This window comes from Amblyomma maculatum, chromosome 9 (assembly GCF_055883805.1).
Source record: "Amblyomma maculatum isolate TAMU_Amacu chromosome 9, ASM5588380v1, whole genome shotgun sequence".
Taxonomy (NCBI): Eukaryota; Metazoa; Arthropoda; class Arachnida; order Ixodida; family Ixodidae; genus Amblyomma; species Amblyomma maculatum.
This window is the reverse complement of record NC_139352.1, coordinates 56305833-56330923: the sequence shown is the minus strand read 5'-3', so window position 1 is coordinate 56330923 and position 25091 is coordinate 56305833. Positions and strand designations below refer to the sequence as shown.

At 45.7% G+C, this 25091-nt stretch overlaps 1 protein-coding gene across 1 annotated transcript in view; it reads right to left on the bottom strand.

Moving 5' to 3' along the window:
• Window positions 1-24849, bottom strand: part of Rab10 (RAS oncogene family member Rab10) — a 31392-nt gene extending 6543 nt beyond the window's left edge. Inside the window, exons 1-5 of the mRNA XM_084578787.1 lie at window positions 24217-24849; window positions 20958-21018; window positions 18440-18668; window positions 12590-12691; window positions 4755-4839 (exon numbers count right to left, since the gene is read on the bottom strand). Of these exons, the coding sequence (XP_084434913.1) occupies window positions 4756-4839; window positions 12590-12691; window positions 18440-18668; window positions 20958-21018; window positions 24217-24343 (603 nt within the window). The 5' untranslated portion in view covers window positions 24344-24849 and the 3' untranslated portion in view covers window position 4755. The remainder of the gene's footprint in view (window positions 1-4754; window positions 4840-12589; window positions 12692-18439; window positions 18669-20957; window positions 21019-24216) is intronic.
• Between the last annotated feature and the right edge of the window lie 242 nt (window positions 24850-25091).

The window sequence follows — 25091 nt, the reverse complement described above, 5'->3', positions numbered from 1 at the left end:
TCGATTCCCAGCAGTTAATCCGAGGTCCCGGCTCCATAGACTAGCCGCGACATCGTGATGCAGTTCTGATACGGAGAAACTTCCGTTTTTGTGATGGAGAGATGTGCTGCCAGGCTTACGGCAAATGTTTGCTAATCCAATTCGCACCATTCAGGTGCCTGGAACCGCGTTCTGTGCCCTCGGAAACAACCCAGAAGGAAGCGTGCAGCGTAGCGATACAGTATTTCAATGCAGAGGCATTTTGATGGGCAAAAAGTAGCTGTGCAACTTTAATGTAAGTTTTCACAAAAGTGCCTTTTGACCCAACTGTCCTGCTTGCAGAAAGCGTAGCACGGCAATGGCTTGATGGACTTTCATGAGCTTTGTTGCATTATATTCCTTGGTAATTTCTTTATGCAGTGACATTCCCATATATTCAAAATATGGGCATTTAGCTATTTTGGAATGGTGAAAATGAGTGCATTATGCAAGCATGGATGTAATGCTCCGAGTAAAAAAAAGTCAAGCTGATAAAAATATTTGGGGAATGTCACTGCATGAACCATTCATATGGCTAAAGTATAAGGCTAACTATGGGCTTCTACCAAATTTTGTCACGCCAGGCTTTCTGCAAGTTTGGTAAACAATGATGCAAATATAAATTTCTAATGCCAAAACTACTAGATATCTTAATGAAACTTTGTAATTAGCCATTCAGCACAGATTCCAATAAGCATGCCAAGTTTCATTGCTCTACTACAAAAATTAAAGAATTTCACTTCGATCCCCATGTCCCCCCTTAAAAGTAGCTGTATAGACCTTTGCAACGGGGGCCTCCTGGGCGTCACGATATTGCTCGCTGGGCTGTTGTGTGCGCCTGACGTCAACACGGTGGAGGCGGCAGCAGAACCGGTTTGCAACAGTCCAGAGAGGAGGCGTTTCGACAACCTCCTCATCCGATGCAAAGGTCTATAGCTTGCATACTGTACCATTGCGATGTGGCACCAAGAACACGGTAGGCGGTGGAACAAACCAAGCACGAACGGAATGAAGGCGATGACAACGAGACGCGGAGACACCTTTCAAAATGGCGACGATTACAAACATCTTGGAGGTAAAAAAAGAGCATAATCTATGATGATGATGACCTACCCAGGCACGCTATCGCTGCCTGGTACCATGCGCACACAACGAGGCCAGCAAGGTTCAGTAGTGTTCCAAAGATGGCGCTTGCTACTACTAGCAGATGACTCTTGTGGTGGTAATATTGGGGGGTGCGAGCATTATGCGAGTAAATACGGTAAATCTGCCTGTGCTCACGAGGTCAGCATTCCCTACCAGCATGCTTATGTTTGCTATCTCACGTTGAATAAAAAGTCGTTTTGCACATTTTTACCAAAAACTTTGAATTCAAAAACTGCGTGGTTTCACACCTGTGTTGTCCACCTTAGAGAGCCCTTTGCTTGGTTTACTACCAGACTCATTTGAGGGAACTCTTTTTTGAAAAACTTTGAAAGAGCGCAAACACACACGACCACTAAGGACAAGAGACGAGACACAGTAATGCATAACTCGTATGCATACTTTTAAAATGAATACTGGATATAACGAACAAATTCTCTATCGGAAAGAAGTCAGTCTTCTGTATGGTTAAGGGGGGGCTTCTGAGAGCAAAAAAATTGCGAAAAAAATCGATTTTTCAGAACTAGAATTTTTGAAATCTCCAACTCTTTTTCTACTGGTTTATGAATTTTCAGAGCGCTGGAGTCAATATTTCGGTTGTAATACGATTAAAAAATAAATATCCGCGCACACCCGGGCAGATATTGACTCGAAAACAACGCTCTTTCCGCGATGCGCAGTTGTCATTCCCCGGTAGTGACTGCCACCATCTTGGTCTCGTTTGAAAGAGCAGCTTTTCATCTTCAATTTCGCGCCATTGCTGCACGTTTAAGACTATTGGTTGTGGAGAAAAAAGGCGCCAAAAGAGAGTCTCGACGTGCGCTGCTATTCGTTAGTCGGTGCACGTGACTAAAACCTGTCACCCGATTGGCTGACACGCTTTTCGTCGTCTGCTTCACGCCTGTGGCAAGCGTCAGTGGGCGCCATCTTGTCGGAGTATCGTCGCTGGTGCGTCTTGCAACGATGTCGGCGCCGAACGACGAACAAGTTCGGAAAAAGGAGGAAGAAATCGCTCATTGACAACTTCAAGAGCAAGAACTCCGCGGAAACTGCAAGCATCGCTGATGTGTCACCGATTGCATCTAATCGTGATGTGCTGACCGGGTTAGGCCTGACGTCAACGTCGGCGGCGGACGCAGAAGCTTCTGACAGCGGACGCGTTCGCCGCGACACACCGATGCTGCAACCTTCAGATATCGAAGCAATCGGAAGGAAAGCGCAGGCAAAACTTCAACTGATGGCATCAACCCCTGCAACGGAGCGCAAGGTAGCTTTTGTCGGCGGAACCGAAGACACCGCCGAAGATGCCGCAGCTGCCGAGCCGCTCGACGACGCGACCTTCACCGTTAAGCTTGAGTTCCGTGAACGCGCTACTAGCGTGTGTGAAGTGTAAAGTGTGCGGCGGTGATGTCAACATCGGTAAATGTGGCAGCGAATATGGCCTTACGGTGAAGTTGACGATTTCATGCGTGAATTGCGGCGACATTAATTGTGGCTGGAGTTCACCGCGTGTGATCAGCGGACAAAAAAAGAATCTGTTCATTGTGAACATTCTTGCCGCGCGCGCGATGCAAGCAACCGGCAATCAGCGCGGTGCGCTAAATGATATATTCGCAGTGATGAATATATCTCATCGAGGTTTGCATACAAAAACGTGGTAGAAATATGTCAAGAAGAAGTTGACGCCCGCGGTGGACCGTGCAGCCAAAAAGATGACAGCAGACTGCGCACGATCCGTTCGGGAGGTGTACTCCGAGCTGAATTTTGGTCACCCCGGAAATATTGCAGTTTCTTTTGACGGCTCGTGGATTACACGCGGACATTCGTCTCACATCGGAATTGGAACTGTTATCGTGCTTTTCACCAGACTTGTGCTCGATTACGTCGTGCTGAGCAATTTTTGCGCCGCGTGTGAATGAGGCCCAAAAGAGGATGACCCGGCGTATCCGGCGTGGAAACAAGGCCACAAATGCCAGAAAAACACCACCAAGAAGGCTGGTGAAATGGAAGTCGAGGCTGCGCTTATTTTATTCCAGCGGTCCCTACAACAGCACAACCTCCGCTACACGACCATGCTCTCTGAGGGGGCAGCCGAACCTTCCTTGCTTTGCAAGAAGCAAAAGTATATGGCTACATAGCAGTTACAAAGGAAGACTACATAAACCATGTGCAGAAGAGCATGGGAACTGCTCTGCGCAATGTGATCACGAAACAGAGAGGTTCTGGTGGAGAATGCCTTGGTGGCAAAGGAAGGCTTACAGGAGATCTAATTTCCAAGTTGAGCTCCTACTATGCATGGGCTTTGAAGTCACACACTGGTGATGTGGAGGCCACACAGAAGGCTGTGATGGCCACCTACCATCATGTTACATCTAATGATGTAGCCTACAATCACAGCTTCTGCCCAACAGGCCCAGAGTCTTGGTGTAAGCAGAATGCTGCAGAGGCCAGAGGTGAGACCATGCCGCATCACCGACACAACCTGCCTCTTCATGTTTGTGAAGCTTTGCTGCCAGTCTATGAAAGGCTTTCTGACAAGAGGCTTCTGGAGCGCGTACAATGAGGCAAAACCCAGAACAATAATGAATGTTTGCATTCAATGATTTGGGCACTGGCACGTAAGGAACGCCATGCTTCACTCTTCACGGTCCAGGCCGCTGTGGCTGAGGCTGTGATGAAGTTTAATGCAGGGAGTGAAAAAACTGCAAAAAACATTCTGAAAGAGCTGCACCTGACTGCCAGCCCCCAGACAACAAAACGCATGCAGGAGAAAGACAAGCAAAGGAAGAGTGCATGTGCACAGAAGCACAAGTCCTCAGAAAATGTGCAGCGCACTCTAAAAAAACGCCATTTAAATGCTAATAAGCAGTCTGACTACATTCCAGGAGGCTATTAGTAACTTTCCAAGGTGGCTGGATGGATAATTTAGTACTTTTCCTCAATAAACATCACTCTGCTTGTTTTTCTCATTTTTCTCAGAACGCACATTTTGGACTCAGAGTGACTTTCAAAGTAGCATATCTCAGCATCTATAGCTGACAGAACCACAATTCTTTTTTTAGCATGTAGCTAGGTTACCCAAGAATGCAATGTTGGGAGCAGATTTTTAAATTAAGGCTCATAAATGTTTTTAATGATCTAGTTCTTAATTTCATATTAGTCACAATTTTTTGCACAAATTACATTCTGATGTAAAATCAGTAATAATGGTAAAATTAGAAAACTGTCTCCAACATTGCGTTGCATTTTCTTTCTAGAGTCTAACCATGTGCAATTTGTGAGCTCTTATTGTTTACTTTTCTCTCTATTGTTCTTGTGAACAATAGGGGGCTAATTAATTGTACCTTGAGAACCAATTGTCCTATCAAAAAACTAATCACATTTTTGAAATCAGCATGAGAAATTAGATAAGGATATGCAATTTCATTGAGTTTGGCGAAGAAATAAAAAAAATTCTCCAGAAGCAGCCTCCCCCCTTAAGTGCCGTGGGAAAATAAAAACACCAGAGTTTTCTTCCCTAACGGCGAGGGGGCTTCCTATTCTACAGGAGCTGATGCAGCAGTCCAGAGAGGTGAGAAACTGCTACTACTTACCCTAGCAACAGTTCATCACTTTCTTTTCAGGAGGAAGCACCTTAAGTCTGTCTTGGTTCTCAGCCTGGTCCTTGCCTGCCATTTGCTGCAGAGAGAGGAATAAAAACATTTAATTTCTCTCACTTCATTCATTGATTCATTCCCACCATTCTACTCCAGCACATGCCGATCATAACGCAATTACCACGATAGGTGTTCACTCCAATTGCACAGAATGAAAGTTTTGGGTAACACCGCATACACTGTTGGCGAGACATTAGTAGCCCTTTTCAGGAATACCCCAACAGCATATACTATGCATCAGAAGTAAAAGCCCAGCAACTAATATTGCACCCCGAAGGTTATAGCTGGGAACCTTGACCACCTGGGGTATACTAATGCAAAGCCAAAAGTCCTAGCGCATGGGTGTTTTTAATACAACAATGCAACCGCATCGAAATGCTGCTTCCCTCATGAGGAAGAGGTGCGGTCAACTTGAAATGGGGGGCAGGTGAAAGCCCTCAGCCACCGAACACAAAGGCATGTAAAAACAAAAACACTTTACAAACCCACCACAGCACTGCATGGCCACAGTAATTTGAGATACAAGAACATCAGACAGCAGTGAACCGAAGTGTCTGCCAAGAGAGATAAAAGGAGGGTCGAAAGGTGTCAAAATAAAACAGTGAATATGGCAAGAGTTCATTCTTGGCCACATTACAATCCAATAGCAAAAAACCCCGTCCCTGGGTTTGCATTTTTGGTTTCTCTGAGCAGCTAGATCCGTGCTGGCCAGTGCAACAGCTCACTGCATGCTCACGGTTTCCCTCGAAAAGGCGAAATTCGCTAGGGGAGAAGTAAGAAGAGCATGCATCATGAGAAGCAGCCTCGAACCCATTTACGACGGAACTTGACGAGACGACCCACCCCATCAGCTAAAGACAAACAGCGCCAAGATGCGTACCCTGTGAAGACATTGCAAGATCGGAGGTGGGTTTAAGGGTACGGGGTAATGCCACAAGAATGCGTGACACAGTAGTGCCAGTGTTTCACAATCCTACAGAGATCACATGGCCAACTCTACCAACAGCAGTGAAAGCCGAGTCCATTTTTCACTTGCAGTTCATTTCAGCAATTTCGACATTGAAGACTGCAGCGGCCCCGCCGCGGTGGTGCAGTGTTTAGACGCCCGACTATTGTCCCAGAGTACCCGGGTTCGATCCAGACCGCGGCGGCTGCGTTTCGATGGAGGCGAAACGAAGAGGCGTCCGTGTGCTGTACAATGTCAGCGCACGTTAACGATCCCCAGGTGGTCGAAATTACTCCGTAGCCCTCCACTACAGCGCCTCTTTCTCTCTCCACTTTAACTCCCACCTTCCTCCCTTCCCTTACAGCGCAGTTCAGGTGTCCATGTAGACAAGTGTGACAGATACTGCGCCTTTCCCTTCCTGTAAACCAATTATTATTAGACTGCAGCACATGAAGGAAATCAGGCTAGTTTTTCCATGGAACCTATGCATGTAGCAATTCGTGGCCTGCAACTATAAATGCACATCAATATCAGTTTGCCTTCTAACCATCCGCCACCCTGACAAGAGTAAGTTGCGTAGACTAGGTGGACCTAAATCACTCAGGGTTCTTTAATGTTTGCTGACATTGTACAGCACGTGGGTGTTTTTGCAAGATTGTTAGAACTGATGCTTGGGCGAGTTGGTATGACATTTTCTGAAGTTGGTATGACACTTCAGAAAATGTCATACCAACTCGCCCAAGCATCAGTTCTAACAACCTTCATTTCTAGTACATCGGGCCCTATTAACTGTTTGTCTGTCCATCCTTGTGTTCTTGTCACCTACGTCGCCATCGCCCTGTGCCAAGCTCGAACCCTTGCCTTCGTCGTAAGGGAAAGGCGCTTTCCAAGACAAATTCTGCAGTTGTTTGGGGGTTTCCAGCCATCGCAAGGTCACTGCTCACGAATCTGCCAGATCCTGAAATCTGAATGGAATAGACAAGCTCGGTTTTACCGGCACTGCATTTATCTCCACCTTCACAACGTTTGGGCCCCGGCCCAAGCAAGGAGAAAATGGAAAGAATACTCTGACCTGGCCAACTCTACTGCTGACTTCCTTTGGCAGCAGACACTTCTTCAGCTCCGAGCCTCACAGCCGGAAAAGAAGCGCAAGGCGGAAAACGTCATCCACACCTCAGGGAACGTTTCACTGCCCACCGATGTGCGTCGTGTCCTTTCCCAGGGACCGAAGTTCGCCACCGCACCCAGAAGGTCACGAGCAGAACTGCTGGGCATGGTGAGACAAGTATCCAGTTTGGCACCCGTGGCCGAATCAGACAGGTGTGTGTCCGAAGGGGTCGATGCATTGCTACGGTGTAAGGCTCATGTGAATTTTGTTCCTGTCCGGAGAACTGTGTCCTACTTGAAAGAACATTCGCTGCGTTTGCTTATGGCTGACAAAGAAGGAGGTTTCCTAGTGATCCCGTCGCATCTTTATGCAACTAAGGGTCGCGAAGCCGTTCTGTCGTGCTTTAGCGTTGAAAAGAAGGTCTCCTTGGCTAAAGTCAAGGCTAAAGCCAAGAAACTATGTGAAAAGCATAACCTTTATGCCTTGAAAAATTCTATCGACAAATGTAAACGACTCAGTCTGCAGCTATTCTTCAGTGCAAAGACGCACAAACCGGAATGTCCCTTCCGGGTTATAGTATCCGAAAACGGCACATGGCAAAAAACTGTAGCTGTGTTTCTTAAGAAGATTTTAAATTCATTGACCATAGACGATCCATTTCTGGTGAAAAAGTCACAGGATGTAATCCAGGTTTTGAAAACCCAAAAGAACAAAAATCTCATGGCTTGCTCATTTGACGTCAAAGATCTTTATTATTCACTGCCGCATGACGAGCTGTTTTCGTGCATCGAAGAGTGTATTGACAAGTACGGAGTTGTCGCCTTCCAAAACGAGGCAGGCCTCTCCGTTGCTGGCTTCTTAGAATTACTACAAGTGTATATAAAATCAACTTATGCGACATGGGATGGTGAACTTTACCTGCAGAAAAAAGGAGTGTGCATTGGCTCATGTGTAGCGCCCGTGCTCAGTGATCTATTACTCGCAAAAAAAGACAGAATGCTCCAACGACTATTAGAAGGATCGAAATGTTTACAGTGTTTTCGGTTTGTTGATGACTTTCTTGTTTTGTTAATACCGATGACAAAGAGTTTGATTCCGTCATGCACCAGGTTCAAGATATCTTTGTTCAGTGCCTTCACCCGCTCACGTTGACTCATGAAGTACCTCAAGATAACGAGATAAGATTTCTTGATCTCAGACTCAGCTTCCGGCCAAATCACACCTGCTGGTCTTATGAACCACGTAGCAACAAGCCATTGCTTCCGTTTGCGTCGTCGCACTCTAAGCTCGTAAAACGCGCCGTGGCTAAGTCGTGCTATACCAATGCCTTAAACAAATCATGCCTTCATTCAGTAAAAGAAAGTTTCAACCGTCAAACCGATCGCCTTGTGAAGGCAGGATATCCCAAGCAACTGCTCGTGTCTGTTTCTGAATCGTTGCTTGCGTGTTTAGGCAAAACCAAAAAGAAGGAAACGGCCGAATCCGCCAAAGAAAAACAAAAGACGACAGTCGTTCCCTACATCCACAAATTTTCCCACAGGCTAAAGAAGATAGGCCACCGAGCTAATGTCAGAGTTGTCTTCTCGGCTCCCGAAAAGCTTGGGAAATTGTGCAAGCTGGTTAACGCTGAATCTTTACGAGAAAAGTGCACTATAAAACATGAGAATCAATTTGTTGCATGCAAAGATGGTGTTATCTACTCCATCCCACTATCTTGCGGCAAGCTGTACGTCGGCCAGACGGGCAGATGCCTTAATGAGCGCCTAAGAGAACACAATAATAATGTTTTCAACTCCGTTAAAGGGCATCTCGGCATTCATTGCAGAGATTGCGAAAGTAACGACTGCCAACCTTATTTCCACAAAACAAAAGTGTTAAATGGGCATCGGGACAAGATAACCCGTGAAATTATTGAGGCCGCACAAATCGCATGGTCAAATGACGCCTGTGTCAGCAGCCCGTCCTTGGCGTTGTCAGCAAAGGAGCTTAGTTATCTAGCTACAGGGAAGTGACGTGGTGGCATCGCACGAGTTTTCAAGTGTTTAATCAAATGTGTATCGCTTCTCTGTTTTCTCTTGTTGTTTGGAGCCTGATATATATATTACCACGTTCCGAGCGATAAACTTCAGTTGCAAGTCAGCGCCTGTCCGTGTTGTCTTCCTTCCGTCCTTGTCGAAGTCGCGCTGTTCTTCAGAAAATGTTTTTGCAAGTTGCTTTCACTAAAATGTATCACTCCCATTGCTTCCATTAAATTTAATCACCTCGGGATCAGCTGGCAAGCATCAAAGCCACCGAGCCACCATGGTAGGTAGACTGTAAGAGTGGCGAGAAATAGAAGAACCCCTTTATAGTAAAGTCACTGGGATCAGCAAAAATCTTTACTATATCAGTTATTGGTGATGACATGGTCCTGAAGATGCTGTCTGGAAATTAAATGCCTACTTACTGAACATGTCTGGCTGCTTAATGAAAAAAAAAAACCACTGAAATACCTTCCATCTCTCTCTTATCTCTTCGTGCAATTTTTTTCAGTTATAAAATTTTTTTACATCTTGTGGAAGTGCATCTTAAGCATGAGGACACTGTGGCTATAAATACAACCAAGTTTGATTTCATGTGAAAACCAAAGCCTTACATGAACACAGTGTTACCTTTTGCCGTTTCTGCCTTTTAAATAAGAATAAATGATAAATGCGCGTAGCAGTCAACTGTTGCAAGACCGCACACGCTGCACCTCCACCTCTTGCCTCCGCTGCCTCATGCTTTGTGCTAGTGCTGTGAATGTTCTCCCGTTTCTTCCCCTTTCCTATTTCTTGGTGCACTTTTACTCTTCCTTACTTTCTGAATGGACCGCGCCGCCTACTTTCCATGTTTGTAGACAGCTTTACTTTTTTCCCCCTACGCGCTGAGTGCTTTCCCTCACGGCTCCAAGGCCTCCGTAAAGTAGGCTTCTCCTGAATGCTCCTAAGTAATGCCACTCAAAAGGACAATCGATGTTATTTTTCCGTTTTCAAATACAAAAAATATTTTCCTCGCAATCTAGGCACTAGTGGGCGGGCAGCGATTTCATATCATGGGAGTCATCGCCGCGGCCAGCTGCACTTTACTATAACCGATTTTTACTGAAACTGTCTTTACTATAAAGGGGGGAAAATGCAGAGTTGTCTATGGAAGATGAACTGGGACTTTAGTTTCACTTTACTACATCCGAGTTTACTATAGCGGGGTTCTACTGTATTACAAAATACCAATTAGAGCAGTTTGCTCACAGTCGTGGTTAGTTCCTTAACCTCCAGCAGTTTCACGAAAAATGGCAGATTTAAACCCTCTTTATGGAACTTTGTGCTAGCAGCCATACGCTTTCTCTTTTTGACGCTACTGTTACGGACATCAGTAGGAGCGGTGGTATGATAAAAAATGAGTCTCGACTGTTTTACACATCATCTGAATGAATATTCTCGAGAGAAGAGAGCAGATAATTTTAAAACAGGTTTCTTTCGCTATTTTGAAAAGCTCGTTGTGCAGGGAAAGAAGTAGTGCATCCCGAAGCAACAGTTGATGTGTTAAGCAGATTTTTTTTTCTCAAGTTGTGAAATTTAAAATTTTCTGCCACGGAAAGCTAGGGGCCTTAATCGGTTTGGTTTATGAGGTTTCACGTCCTAAAGTGACTTCGGCTACAACGGATGCTTAGGCATGTTAATCATAAAGCAACCAGATCCAATTAGCATATATACTCCTAGCATGGTTTCAGGCACACATATGCATAAAATGAATTCATCCTACAAGACAATTACAGTCACTAAAAACCTAATTTTATAGAAAAATTATTATTTTATAGACGGCCATACTGCCGCCTGAATGTCGTGCGTGAACACGAGGACTTAGACGAATTCCAGAAATTCTGAAAGTGAACCCGCCCCTGCGGGTTCTTTCAATCATTGCATTTTGATGACGCCTCACCAAACAAACATCTAAGTCAGTGTGGTGAAGCATCCGCAAAGCACAGCACGGCCGTCTGTGGAGACTCGCCCCTGCTATCGTGCCTGCTGTCTTGCAAAAAGGGGTTACGAAGGCACTGAGGATTATGTAGCATGTCTTCCACATTCTCGAATGTGCACACAAATACAGTCAAATCTCGATATAACGAATCCAGCGAGACCGCGAAAAATCATTCGTTATTTTGAAATATCGTTGTAATGAAAAATCTGCGATTTTAAGCCAGTGGTCAAACCTAGGTATGAAAATGACGTACCTTGGCAGTAGGCACGTGTGTAGACAAGCAAAACCTCAAGTGAAATGGTTGCACTAACTCCAAAGCTGATTTATTTGAAGAAATTCATTATTTTCTTCTGCCGCGCGCCGCAAACACGACCGTGCCCTACATTACACCACTACAGCACATACACCTTCCGCTTACCGGAACACCTCATCGCGTACGTGATTGCACCGAGCAATGAAAGTACGGACTTTGTCCATGTGAAAAAAAAAAAAACAACAAAAAACATCGGAGTTTTTTATGACCCCATCTTCAATGCTCCCTGAGCTTTGAAAATCTTGTCTCGGTCTTTCATAATGATAGCGGCAGTCGATGGGGCAATGCTAGCTGTCTGTAGAGGCCGAATCGCTTTTTCCCTGCGTCGATTTCTTGCAGTGAAAGCAGCTGCGTTCATATCTTCTTGGCACTTCGCTGGCTAATATCATCGCCAATCTCGCACAAGCTTCGCAATAAGATAATCAGCGGCAAAAAAACCGTCCCGCACGCGTGAACGCACGAACGACCGAGTCGCATACGGCACACAACACAGGAAGAAAAAAAACGCAGGCAGCTAGGCCTGCTGGCTACTGCGTAATAAACCATAGCTTCATGGTGGCGCTAGGAGCTGGTCCTAGATGTCCTGATGATGATAGCTACAGCCCACGGACCATACACACAGAAACGGCGGTTTCTGTTTCGTTTCACCCGAGAGTTGCAAGCTGCGGTGCTGTTAATTTTGGCCAAATTCGTAATACTGATGTTCCAAAATTATAGAACAAGAAATAAAATATGTTCGTTATTCTGAAATATACGCTATTTTGAAATTCGTAATTCTGAAATAGTTTTACATTGAAAACATGGCAAATCTGCCGAGGAATCTTAAAAAATTCGTTAATTTGAAAAGTTCGTTAATGTGGTGTTCATAGTAACGAGACTTCACTGTAGAAGCACTTCAAGAAACCCCCCAAAGAATTATCGACGCACTATTTTCATTTAGAGTAATGTGCCAAGCATTCATTACATAAAATTTTGATCCAAATGTTTTTTGGAGATTTTTAAGGCAATCTGATTATTTTAAGATTTTTCCTGGTCCAGAAGGCCAAATTAACGAGATTTTTCTGAACTGGAAGAATGGACCAGGCACAGGATGATGACCGACAAAGGTATGAGCTTGAAACCATGCATCCACGTTGACCTAACATGCGGGAAATATTAGCCCCGCTCCTGATAAGCTCCTTTCTTGCTTGAGTTTTCCATTGTTTGACCACATTTTCAGACCTTTTGTGGTCACGCTGAATTAATGATGTTCACTATAAATTTTATACGCAGGCTTGGCTAAGGAAAGAAAAAAAAAATGGAGGAAACATGCTGTGTGCTGTCACATTAAAGACAAATGACAACCGGACAAGAGATTGCAAAAGAAAAGTAATTAAAAGCAGCCAAGTAATGGCCACTCTGCGTACCTTATTTAAAATGGCTTCAGCAAGCTCTGTGAAGGCCCGCTCAATGTTAACATTCGTCTTCGCACTCGTCTCCATGAAACGAATATTGTGGTCTATCGCAACCTGCAAAGAACAAGAAGACAACGTTTACCACATGCTGCACCAATAACAAAAAACAAAGGCCCATGTGCACACACAGCCTTCCCCCAAATCTTGCTTACAAGGGCGGCTATTACACTGAATACAGGAAAAGTATCTATCCAAACCACCACTATAGTTGACTTTGTTGATACAGTGAAGAACGCCCAGCCACCGCCCAATCAGTTCCCGAGGGAGGTCTACAGCACGAGTGGTGCTTACGTCAAACAAAAATATGTAGACTCCAGTTATTGCTACAGGTATTAGCAGAGAAGGTATGACATGCAATTTTTGTTTCGTGCATTTTTCTCTGCATCTTCTTCCTGTTCCATGCACGTCATGGACTATCCTGACAGAATTCTTGCAAGCAGCAATATCCAATTCTATTTGCACCAGAGTCATGCTTACGCCATGTCCACACCATCTCACGGCATCAATACAAGGCTGTGACGTAGTCGTGGGTTGCGTTGCAAAGAGGAGCGCAGCGCGATGGCAATGACACTTCCAAAGCCGAGAGTGGATACTTGGTGAGAAGTTGGTTGGTTGGTTTGTGGGGTTTAACGTCCCAAAGCGACTACGGCTATGAGAGACGCCGTAGTGGAGAAGTGTACAGAGGCGAGCGCCTTTGAGTTGCAACTGGCAGAGAATTCCAAAGGAGACAGACAAAAACATTTTTGTAATGCACTTCTGTTCTGGAATTGCACATCCTTTGAGTTGCAACTGGCAGAGGTCCAAAGGAGGCAAAGACAAACATTTTTGTAATGCACTTCTATTCTGGAATGATGTGCAAGATATTATGGAACGTGAATCAACATGTAAAATTTGCCTACGCTCAGTAGCTGGCTTACAACTGAGTTTATCCTTGCATGCAGTTTACATTTACGTTTCAGCAGTCGAATAGTTGCGATGTCACAGGCATGCACGAGTTCCCACAGTGCACATGAAAATCGCTACACAATATTTCTTAGTTCACTGGCAGCCATACTGGCTACCGAAACAGGTTAGTGCGAGAGTCTGAATGAAATTGAAGGACAAAGTAGGAATCATGACGCAGGTTTTGTATGTCTCCTATGATCACACACCCCATTTTTGATGTTGCGAAAGTAATCTGGAAACAGAAACAAAAACTGAAACTGCAATAAAAATGCGAAGTAAAGAAAAGCCAGCCAAAAATTACTTGTTCAGCACTGGCAAATTCTATGAGGTGATCCACATTCACTATTATCCTTGTCAGTGGTTCTCAGATATCAATGTGTTGAGGACACCTTGAGACAAGGGAGTGGGGGAATCTTGTGCAGTGATCTTTGTGTGGCAGCTTTGAGACAAAGTAGCGGACCTGGAATTGAGTCAAGGCAGTTTTAAAATGGCCTTGAAAAAAAATTAGTTGTGGTTTAACTCTGGTTAACCCTAGTTGAATTGCGATAGCAACGGCGGAAGCTTCTTTTGCCTGCTACATTATTCCCCTATCACGCCCTATTCGTGTTCAGTTCAGTTCAGGCGTTCAGTCGTGTCCGACTCTTTGTGACCCTATGGACCATGTCACGCCACACTTTGCGGTCTCTCACTATCTTCTTAACATCACATAGCTTCATCTGCAATGCCTCGAGAATGCCATCTAACCATCGCGTTCGCTGCCTACCCCTTCTCCGGCGACCCTCAACCTTTCCCAACATCAAATCTTTCTCCAGCGACTCCTCTCTTCTCATCAGATGACCAAAGTAGCTGAGCTTTAACTTTAGAATTTGACCCTCCAATGAGCAGTCAGGGTTTATGGTTGACAATATCGACTGATTTGATCTTCTGGCAGTCCAAGGAACTCTTAAGAGCCTTCGCCAGCACCACAATTCAAACGCGTCAATTCTTCGGCGGTCAGCCTTTTTCACAGTCCAACTCTCGCATCCATACATCACAACTGGAAAGACCATAGCACGGGTTATACGGATCTTGGTTGGCAGACTAATGTCTCTGCTCTTTACTAGGCGGTCAAGGCTAACCATTGCTCTCTTTCCCAGAAGCAGGCGTCTCCTAATTTCATGGCTGCAGTCTCCTTCCGAGGTAATCTTGGCGCCCAAGAACAGAAAATCTGTCACAGCTTCCACTTCTTGTCCATTGATGCTCCAGGACTTGATAGGGCAAGGCGCCATGATCTTCGTCTTTTTAATGTTCAGTTTAAGCCCAAACTTCTCACTCTCTTCTTGTACGCGCATCAGAAGTCTCTTGAGTTCCACTTCACTTTCTGCCATTAAAGTGGTATCATCCGCATATCTAAGGTTGTTGATACGTTTTCCAGCAATCTTCACTCCAGCTGAAGACTCGTCCAGACCGGCCTTCCTCATTCCTATTCGTGTAAGGTGCTACATTATTGGGGACACTTAAGTTCATCCTTTAAGAGTATGAAGCGAGAGCGTCAGCTACCAGCCCCCATATATATGAGAATGGTTCAATGCTGCTGAAGCGAATGTGGAGCGAAAGCATTAGCTGCGGGTGACCAAGCATTTTTCGCCTTCTTCTTCCAACTGTTCAAGGTCAAATGCGGCCCTTCCCGGGACTATGCGACGGGCCGAAACCTGGCATAGTATTGCTCTCAATATTCCAATGCGGCATGGCCTGCAGAGGACGTGAGGATGGCGCAACACATTGGCACCAGTAGGCGCACCACCCTATGATGTATCTGAAGGGGTTTCGACTACTAACACCGTACCGCTTGCTTGTCGGACACTCGAGACACTATGCACTGCAGCTATTAAGTGACCTTTTTCTTTTTGCGGGTGTGGGCTTCGAGGACCCCTACAATCGCTTTGTGGACCAACTAAGCTAGGATTTTACAACTTTCTACAGCAAGAATAGCTCACAAACCACCACTTGTATGTTAAATACTAACTTCTTTTTTGACCGCACAAGCTTAAGATATAGTGGAGTAAGGGCGTCTGTCCTCACGATGGTTGACATTATTTATGAAGAAGAGAGTAGACAATTGCACAAAAAGAAAATTCAGCTAAAAACAAAAGCTCTGTTGCAACCACCCCCCCCCCCCGTTTTCAGAACAAAATAACCAAAAAGTGAAGCCGCTATTTATACACCGTAGCCACAACCAGGCTAGAATAAGAAATAAAAGGGTGCAGATCCAGCTGGCAAACGACTGCAGTACCTCTTCCATATCATGCAAAAATGCAAAAGCGTTCCAAGCTTACAACACAAGATGAACAGTTAGCCACCTACGTCGAACGATGCTTCTCTACAGCTCCCTCAAGCAGCAACATGAAGGTCCAGCTGCAAAGCTTTGCTCGTGAGGCAGCAGGCAGGCGGGGGTGGAGAGACTGCCACAAAATGGCATTTTGCCAGTCGAGCTGGCTCTAACCTGCCTGTCCAAACACTGTCTGCCCAGCATTTGGGCCTGCCATTTGGCACCACACAATTCATGACAGGAGAAGCAAAAGCTAACTGTAACATGGAGTAGGCTCAACCACGCTACGTGCTCAGAGCTTTGTTTCCTGCAACTATCACAGTTTCCAAGCATGACCAGGTTTAGGGTTGGACGTTATCGGTTTTGATATCCCACGCAGCTTGGGCTATGAGGCACGCTGTAGTAGAATTTTCTCAGTATAATTTTGACCATCTCGAGATTCTCCATTGTGCGACGACATTGCACTGTACACAGGCGCCTCGAGTTTTGCATCCATCGAAATGCACCCGCTGAGGACGGGGTCCAAATTGGGTCTCCTTAGTCTAGTGAAGTACCTCAATTGCTGAGTCACCATGGCGAGGCATAGTATTACAGTGGAAACCCGACTGCGCGTCCTCCATTTATGTGATGATTTTTATTCTGAACCCAGCAAATTAAATTAAAAACCTCAGTCGCACAATGGAAAATTATGAAAGCCCCGCTTATTACGACGGCCGGCAGAAACTGTTCGGGATAGGGGACCCAAGCATCGCAGGGTGGCGCTGCGGGCGCCAGTGAACAGCGCCCTCTGCGGCCAACGCCATGTAATCGGTCGGGCGGAGTGAATAGCTCGCCTGTAGACTTTCGTGTCTTTGCAGCCTCTGCACGCGGGAGCAACGCGCTACAGTGCTTAGAATAAACTCGCTTTGCGCGCGCTTGCGTTGTTGAAAGCTGCTTGCGCGCGCGCGCGCCCTGACCGCAGTCTACTCGATTTGCGTGCGCTTGCATTTCCGTGCTGAAAGAAAGCTGTCTTGCGCGCGCGCGCTTCTGCTTCTACTTTTCAAACTCGCGCTTGGACGAAGTGGTGTTTGAAGCGAGTGTGCAGCAATGTACACGCTTTGATGTGGTTTAAGAAAATAGCCGACAGCGGTGGCTATTTTCACAGCACAAATTTCAAAAAGAAAAAGCTGTTAGTCAGCCATGTGCATTCTGTTGAGCAGATTATAGAAGATAAGCTGTTATCGTGAAGGCTAAGTGTGCGTCGTAAGTCGCGTACGACGTGGAATTTAAGGCAAGTATTTAATTTTTATTATACCCATTTCATTAAACACCAGATTGTAAGGCGCACGCAACCATTCACAGTCCCCGCGTTCGGCAAATATGCTGCCGCAAGAAGATTCAGTCATAGCAAAGGTACAAGCATAGCAGCTTAACAGCTCCAACACACTATCCACAGCCCTATCCTCCTCCTAAGATAGTTTGTGATGCATGTCCTGCGTGTCGATGAGTGGGCTCTGCACGTAAGATTCGTTCTCTTCCTCCTTCCTAAACAAGGGACAAACTAGCACTACGCCTGCATCATGTGCACCTGAAACTCATCTAAGGACAAGCTGCACTCTCCGCTGCACGAAAGCGCGCTGCAAAATCAACAAAGTAATGCGTAGGCAATGGATTAAACGCAGTGCCATCCATGCCTTCACTTACTGCATGGTCAAAAGCAGTGACAACAAATGATGAACGAGTGAAAGAGAGACAAAACACAAGGAACCAGCAGATACGCAGGTACGCACACTACATCTGTCCCCCAGGTTACTTATAGAAAAGGGGACAACAATCGGTGGCTATGCAGCAATACTTAAGGACCCAAGAACACACTAGGTCATTCCTCAGCAGAATACAGTCCTTTCAGAAATTTCATGCACCGGGCTCTGGAATAGTACATACTTAGAGTTATTAACACGATTATTAAATCAAGATTATACTACAATGACAGCCAGCACAGTGCAAGTAGCATTGGTACAATACGCCATACGAATGTAGATGGTTCGTCCAATGCCCTGCTGGCTCCAGTACGCTTTCAGAATGCGCTTAAGTGTTGACATGTGTCACGTGGCCTTCAGCAATGTAAAGGAACAAATTTCTGCACAGCTGGCAGCTCAAAAGCTATTATTCCAACGTGAAGGCAGAACTGAAACAAACCACAATTGAGGCCAGATATGCCGGAATCACTTGATGAACAACACTGGGAAAAGCCCCTCGCCCCAGTAGCTTTGGCTGCACGGCCACCAAAAACTGTTCCCAAGCATCATCTCGGATCTGCCAGTATTTAAACTACCCGATGGGCAAGCTGGGCGAATTCTATGTGACGATTAAAATGGCACAGAAAAAAAAAGTCTTTAAATGTGCTTAGAAACCATCTCCTCTTATTCGTTTGTGTTTATGCATATAACTACAAATCCCAGAATTAGTGCTATCACCACTTCAACCAGCTTTTTCCAGCTTCATTACATTGCAGTACCTCTGGACGCACTGCACACATCACAACAGCACAATGAGCAAGGGCAACGCACCGCCTCCCCCCGCTCGCGTGAGATGAGCCGCTTGTCCTCCATGTCGCACTTGTTACCCAGTATCATCTTCTCGACGTCCTCGTTGGCATGCTCGTCGATGTATCGCAGCCACTTGGCGATATTGTCGAAGCTCTTGGTGTTGGTGATGTCGTACACCAGCATGATGCCCATCGCACCCCGGTAGTACGAGGTGGTGATGGTGTGGAACCGCTCCTGGCCCGCTGTGTCCCTGCACCCGCCAAGGACAGGGAGAGAACAGGCTAAGGCTCGGCAAAAATGCTCACCTCACAGGCACTCATCACCACCATCAATCGGAGAGCTCTGTTCCTGGTTTCAAACACTTTAATATGCCACATATTACTCATAAAATGAATCAATTTGTCTACTCTGGGCATCAAAAAGTATCCCCCTTCTCCCCTCAAGTTCGGAGCAGTGTGCATGAGTGACGTCTAGATACACCCCTTTTAGAAAAAATTATGTGCACGAAAAGAGCTATAACTGCAGGTTTAAGGTAGAAGTTGCTGACAGCACTCTTCACCAGCTTATTTTTGTGCAGTGTTTACAACTGCAATTTCCTTTCTAGAATTTTTTCAAAGTGGCATGAATGCACCCCATAAATTCCTTGATTTTTTGGGGTAAGAGAATGCAATCATGCAAGTAAACATGGAAACTTGCAAGCGCACTGAGAGTGCTTTAGCATTATTCACTTCTACATCCCAGGAAAGAGCAGCATTCTGCCAATACGATGTAACAATAGGATGCACTACCAACATTATCAAATACGGTTTATCCACCCTGGTTAAAATAGGAACAGAAAAGCTTTCCCTTTTTTTTTGAGCGGCTGCAGTTCAGAAAGAACGGCAGCTGAGCACGTACAGCTATGTTCAAACCGAGCAATGTCTTGGATTGAACCAGTTGATACTTGGCATAGTGCAAGCTACAGAAACTTGCGTACCTTCCAAACTTTGAACAGTGCAAGTTACATGCCCACAACAATCCCGTTACTAGGTTAATGTTAACCCTGTAAACTAAACACGTGCCAAATTCCAGCACGGCATTCTCAAGCAGAACAAAAGTGAGCACACGAACACATTTCTTGTAACTTTCACTCGATGCCAGCTCAGTTTTATCAGAAGACAGGCTAGCCAGTCAATTACAGTGGCCCCAGCGTCAGCATGAGACACTAAAGTACTCTCACAGCACAACTAACGTGAATGCTACACTTCCAAGGATGAAAGACAAAAGCAGTGGGTTGCACTAAGGCAAGTTCCTGACTTACAACTAAAATCCATCCAACACAAGGGCTCTTATAGGTCCTACAAGACCCTGCCTTAATAGGTTGACAGGAACTAGGGCACAGAGGAAAAACCAACAAATAGGGGGTGTCCTGGAAGCCTTCACTTGCTTTGATATCATCAGGTGAGTTTTTGGATGAGACACAAAATACACTGTCCAATGCCATTCCCATTACATCCATCAATATGTGGCCGCGGCAGGTCAATTGAGCGGTGGAGGTGAAGATGTCATGTTCTTAACTGCTCAGCATGAGGGTAGCCAAGAGAAGAAGCTGGACAGAGGATCGGGCTTGTCCTTCCTGTTTTATCATCAGAAGGTGATAAAACAGAGAACCGCTGGAAATAACCGCAATGTGTGGCATGACTAAACCCATGGCAGGCACATAAAAATCAATGGCATCCTCCATGTCAGTGTTCCTTTACAGGTCTGAAATGCAACTGACTTTAACTATATCAACAAATGCAAAAATAGTCTATCGCTTCACTAGATAAAAAAGATGGTTTGTTTGGTTTGTTGGGTTTAACGTCCCAAAGCAACTCAGGCTATGAGAGATGCCGTAGTAGAGGACTCCGGAAATTTCGACCACCTGGGGTTCTTTAACGTGCACTGTCATCGCACTGCACACGGACGCCACTCCGTTTCGCCTCCATCGAAACGCAGCCGCCGAAGCCGGGATTCGATCCCACTTCCTTGGGCACAGTAGTCGAGCACCGTAACCGCTGCACCACCCCGGCGGGGCCAAAGACCAATAGTGTGACGCCATTCGTTGGCAGGACTGCTCTGACAGGCTTTTCTTGCTCGGTACTTTAAGCATACCCAAGAATATTGGTTGCCTACGCTTCACTGTTCACGTTGCTTTAAGAGCAAATTATTCAATTAAAACCACGAAATGTGTCCACTGTCATAAAGTAAGAGAAATATCTACAAATCTGACATCTCTATGCCAGCTGTAGCTACTAATAGAGCACGCAAAAAAAAAAAAAGAAAAAAACCCTGCCCGTCACGTCCAGCTTACCTTCCCCAGTTAAACAGTCCCAACTGACAGATAATGTAATTCTCCTATTGGGTAAAAAAAAATGCACAAAATACTGCGAAACAATAAGGAACTACAGCCAAGGGTCCACAGCCATAATCATCCACCAGAAAAGGCACAACAGTCTTTCAGAATGGAATGACACTAATGCTTTCAGCAAGCATGCAGTGACTGCTGAACCATTCTCACCATATCTGGAGCTTGATTTTCTTGCCCTTCAGCTCGATCGTTTTGATCTTGAAGTCAATTCCTAAAAGATGGGAGAGATGAAAATAGAGATTCGTAAGGTGGAAAGTAGATTCACAGTGAAAGTGAAGTGAACAAAGAAAACTAAACAAAGAAGGAAGACACAAGTGCTAAACCTTTATTAGAAATTGTGTTCTATAACTGAAGAGAGGTAATATTGAGTGCTAAAAAAAAATGATTTAGTAGCAAAATAGCACTTGTGTCGTGACTTCCCTTTACTTTTCGTCCCCGCCTACTACGCTACCTTCACCATGAACAATACCCGCATGATGGTAACATTGAAGCTGACATACTTATCGCTGCTAGTTTGCAAGGCATAAATGAATGACAACAGTGCTGACGATATGATCTTTTTTGACGACTAGTTCATGCCGGCTGGCATTTTTTTCTTTTCCAGCTCAATTCTTTTTCAATTCCCTTACATGCTGCAATGCTGTTTTCAATGCAGAGGCAAGACGATTCGAGCAAAGTGCCGCAAAATACAACCGGCACATCGCCAAGGGAAGCAAATTTGTAAACTACATGTGCATTGCTACCAACTGTGCAGGAGTGACTCGTATAGATTATTGCAACATTGTATCCTCTGCTGGACGTCAACAATGTCTTCAACGTCAACAATGTGCATCAGCGCTAAAAAACATGTTATTGAAATTCTCTTCGTTCTCATGCGTGTGCAGACAATTTCATAACTAGATAAAGATATTCTCCTATGGTCTCTCTCTCCCCATCTCTTTCCATGCTCTGTGCTAGAGGCAAAGGCTGCGAATACCTCACTGCATTCGGGAACATGCAGCTATCTCATATGACCCACGTTGGACATGGATATCTTGCAAAGTGCAGAGTCGCTGAAAACATATTCAAATAAAAACTGCATATAACATCACGGCCAGGGAGGGGCTGCCGGGAAAATGATGTAGGCTTGGACAAAGCAGCCAACTTGGAAAGCTGCACAATTCTTAAAAAAAGGTGTTTCTGCTTTGTTGGAGAGCACAAAGAGTATTGACTTGCAACAGAGGTTATATTCCAGAACAAACACTTCTTTAATGTTGCAAATGACAAGTGTACTTTACAACTGATGCAGGATATAAAGAGGATGCAAGAATTTATTCCCTAGCATACTGCAAGCTTTGTAAGAAGGCATGTGGAAGGGATAAAACAGGTGCACAAGGCACAGTACATTCCTGTACATGCCATGGCTTGCTAGGGAGTGTGCAGCATGGAACAGGATATCCCTTAGTGCAGTGTGACTAACACTGTATGATGCCCTCTCAAATAAGCAGAGATATAACTTTTCCCACTCCTTTTGAATTGCCAATGATGGACTACATTGCTCGATGTGATGGCCCCCAAACCCATTTCTCAGTAAATACCGGTAAAGCCCCAAGGAAGCATAGCACTTGGATATCAAAATTTCCCTAGTATAAGAAGCATGTTCTCTAGAAAATAAGCAGTAGGCCATCTATAAAGGTTAAGGCCCATGGTGCGTTTACTCAAGAACTCATATCACAACAACAAAAGAGGGCAGGTGTATCAGATATGAGCATATATGCCAACAAGCCATGTCATGGAGTCACTGCATCAGGTCTACACACTAAAGATGTGCTGGCATTCCAGCTGAGTCTGATCCTATAATCATTATATGCACTGGCAGGTTTTGTTTGTGCAGTTTCACGTCCGAAAGAGGGCTGTGAGGTATGCCGTAATGAATGGCTCTGGATAATTTCAGCCCCCTGGGGTTCTTAACATACACTGACATCGCACATTGTTTCGCCCCCATTGAAACACAGCCACCACAGCTGGGATAGAAGCTGGGTCCTCTAAGGTAAAATAAAGCGAAAGCAGAAAGAACTGAGGTAGCCAATACACGTTATGACATTAACAATGACATTAACAATGAGGCATTCAGCACCACGAGAAGGGACCAGCAAACGAATGTGTAAGGTACACATGTTGGGCGAAAGAATGCTCGACAGTGGTAAATCAACTGGACTTCAATTAAGGTAAGTCAATGCAAATGACAAATGCAACCTGTGACAGCAACCTAAACAAAAATCCCCTGCGATAGAAACCTACACGGCCAAAATAATAGGAGAAATTATTAATATGTGCTATAAATGGCACGCTGCTCACACACAGCTTAGCTGAAACGCAGGCCAAGCGCTGCAGAACAGTCGCTCGACTTCATATGCAGTAATATACCAGTAAACTAGAAGCCCTGTTTCCGGACTACACAACAGCTGTTAACGCCGGCTGGTCGTGCATGAATGGCATTTACTACGACTAGCATTTTGGGCGTCCTGTCAAGTGATCACGAAAGTGCATTACAATAAAAAATCGAAAAGGGCCCGAAGCAAGTTTAGCAATCCAATGACTCTACCGAGCAACGAAGCAAAGCGCCAAGGCAAGCGAGCATGATATCGCAACACGTCAGCGCCAGACAGGTAGGCGGCCGCCCCACCCCCTCCTCGAAAGTTCTTTAACCCCGCGTCAGCGAAGAAAAAATAGACGTACAAATAAACAAGAAAAAGTGCGAGTGGTCGAGGTTAACAGAATGGCCACGAAGACAACGTGCTTTGCTATTTTCTTTTTTTATCGCCGATTCCCCGTCAAGTGTCCTTTGCCGCGCTGGTCGAACGATTCGCCGATTCGGTTCGCCAGGCAGGTAGCCGCACTTGAACACAGCGCAAGCAGCACACACAAGGATGACAAGCTCTATCGCGACAAAGGGAAAACCGGCGCCTCTTGAAGAGAACTGCTGCTGTCGCCGGAATTATGCCTTTCTTGCCTGCATGTGTTCCGAGACGCCTGTGGAGTCAGGCATACATTTTGCAGCCCGTTACGACGAACCTTCCAACGGAGGTTTCAATTAGTCCAGCTTGGTGTCGCCTTAACTTCCGAGCAGACAAACTCGGTTAGGCGCGGATTAGTGATCGGCCAGCTACGTGCGAGAGGACCTTGACGGAAGGTCGTCTCGAAATCTCAGTCGCTCACGGGAGCGGCTCGCTGCTCCCTCTCCCACCGGTTTGTGATCGGAAAGGAACGAGCTGGTAGCCGGGGGAAATCGTTATCACGCGCCCGCAACCGGCGAAGACGAACGAACAAACAAGCAGAAAAAGAAAGTTGTGGTACCCCGCCCGGTCCGATTCCGAAGACGAGACGAGGAGAGGGCAGAAAGCGAGGCATAAGAAAAAAAAAAACTTACCTATGGTGGAGATAAATGTGGTGTGAAATGCGTCGTCCGAGAACCTAAAAAGAATACACGTCTTGCCGACTCCTGAGTCGCCGATGAGGAGCAGTTTGAAGAGCAGGTCGTAGGTTTTCTTGGCCATAACGCCAAAGTGTACCCCCCCGCTCCCTTCACAATGGCCGACACGCAGGGGCACGGAAAACGCCTCAGCTCGGGCGATCACGTCGGCTCGGAGGAAACAACGGACGGCCGGCTTATCTCCAGGAGCAGTGGCGTCGTTGCTGCCGGTCGGAGAAACGCTGTTCAGGCAGTTCCAGTCTCGACGATCGGGCACCAGCGGCTAACAACACAAGCGAGTCATCGACGTTGCACCGTTCAACAGCCTCCCTTTTTTTTCCAGGCCTAACCAAGCGCTCGCTCTGCGTGCGCACGGAGTTCGCCGCTACGAACGTTCGGTGACGTCACGACGGCGCCGCGTGGAGCGGATATCCGGTCGAGCAGGGCGCTCTCGAGTGTCGACGCCTTTTACTTGTAATTCAGAGTCAAATTTTGCATTAATATTTGAAAGTGCATGCTGTTGAAGCTATCTGGCTGCGTTGGTAGTAAAAACGACGTCACCATTAGCGAAATCGAAAACAGCAAGGCGCATTCGCGGCGCAACACCAGAGCCACAATATTTGACAGCTACTCAAATCGAACGCATTGAGCGTGTTCGAAACTTTAATTTAACGTATATTTAAATAAGTAGATGCATTCGAAATGCTTAGGTTCAACCTTGTTGTAAACATAAGTCGTCATAAATACGTTCGGCTTGTCTGGCGTCGCGGCCGTAATCGGTTTGGCGGGACTGTTTTGTGTTCGTGCGGGCTGTCTTCTGCTAGAAAAATAGA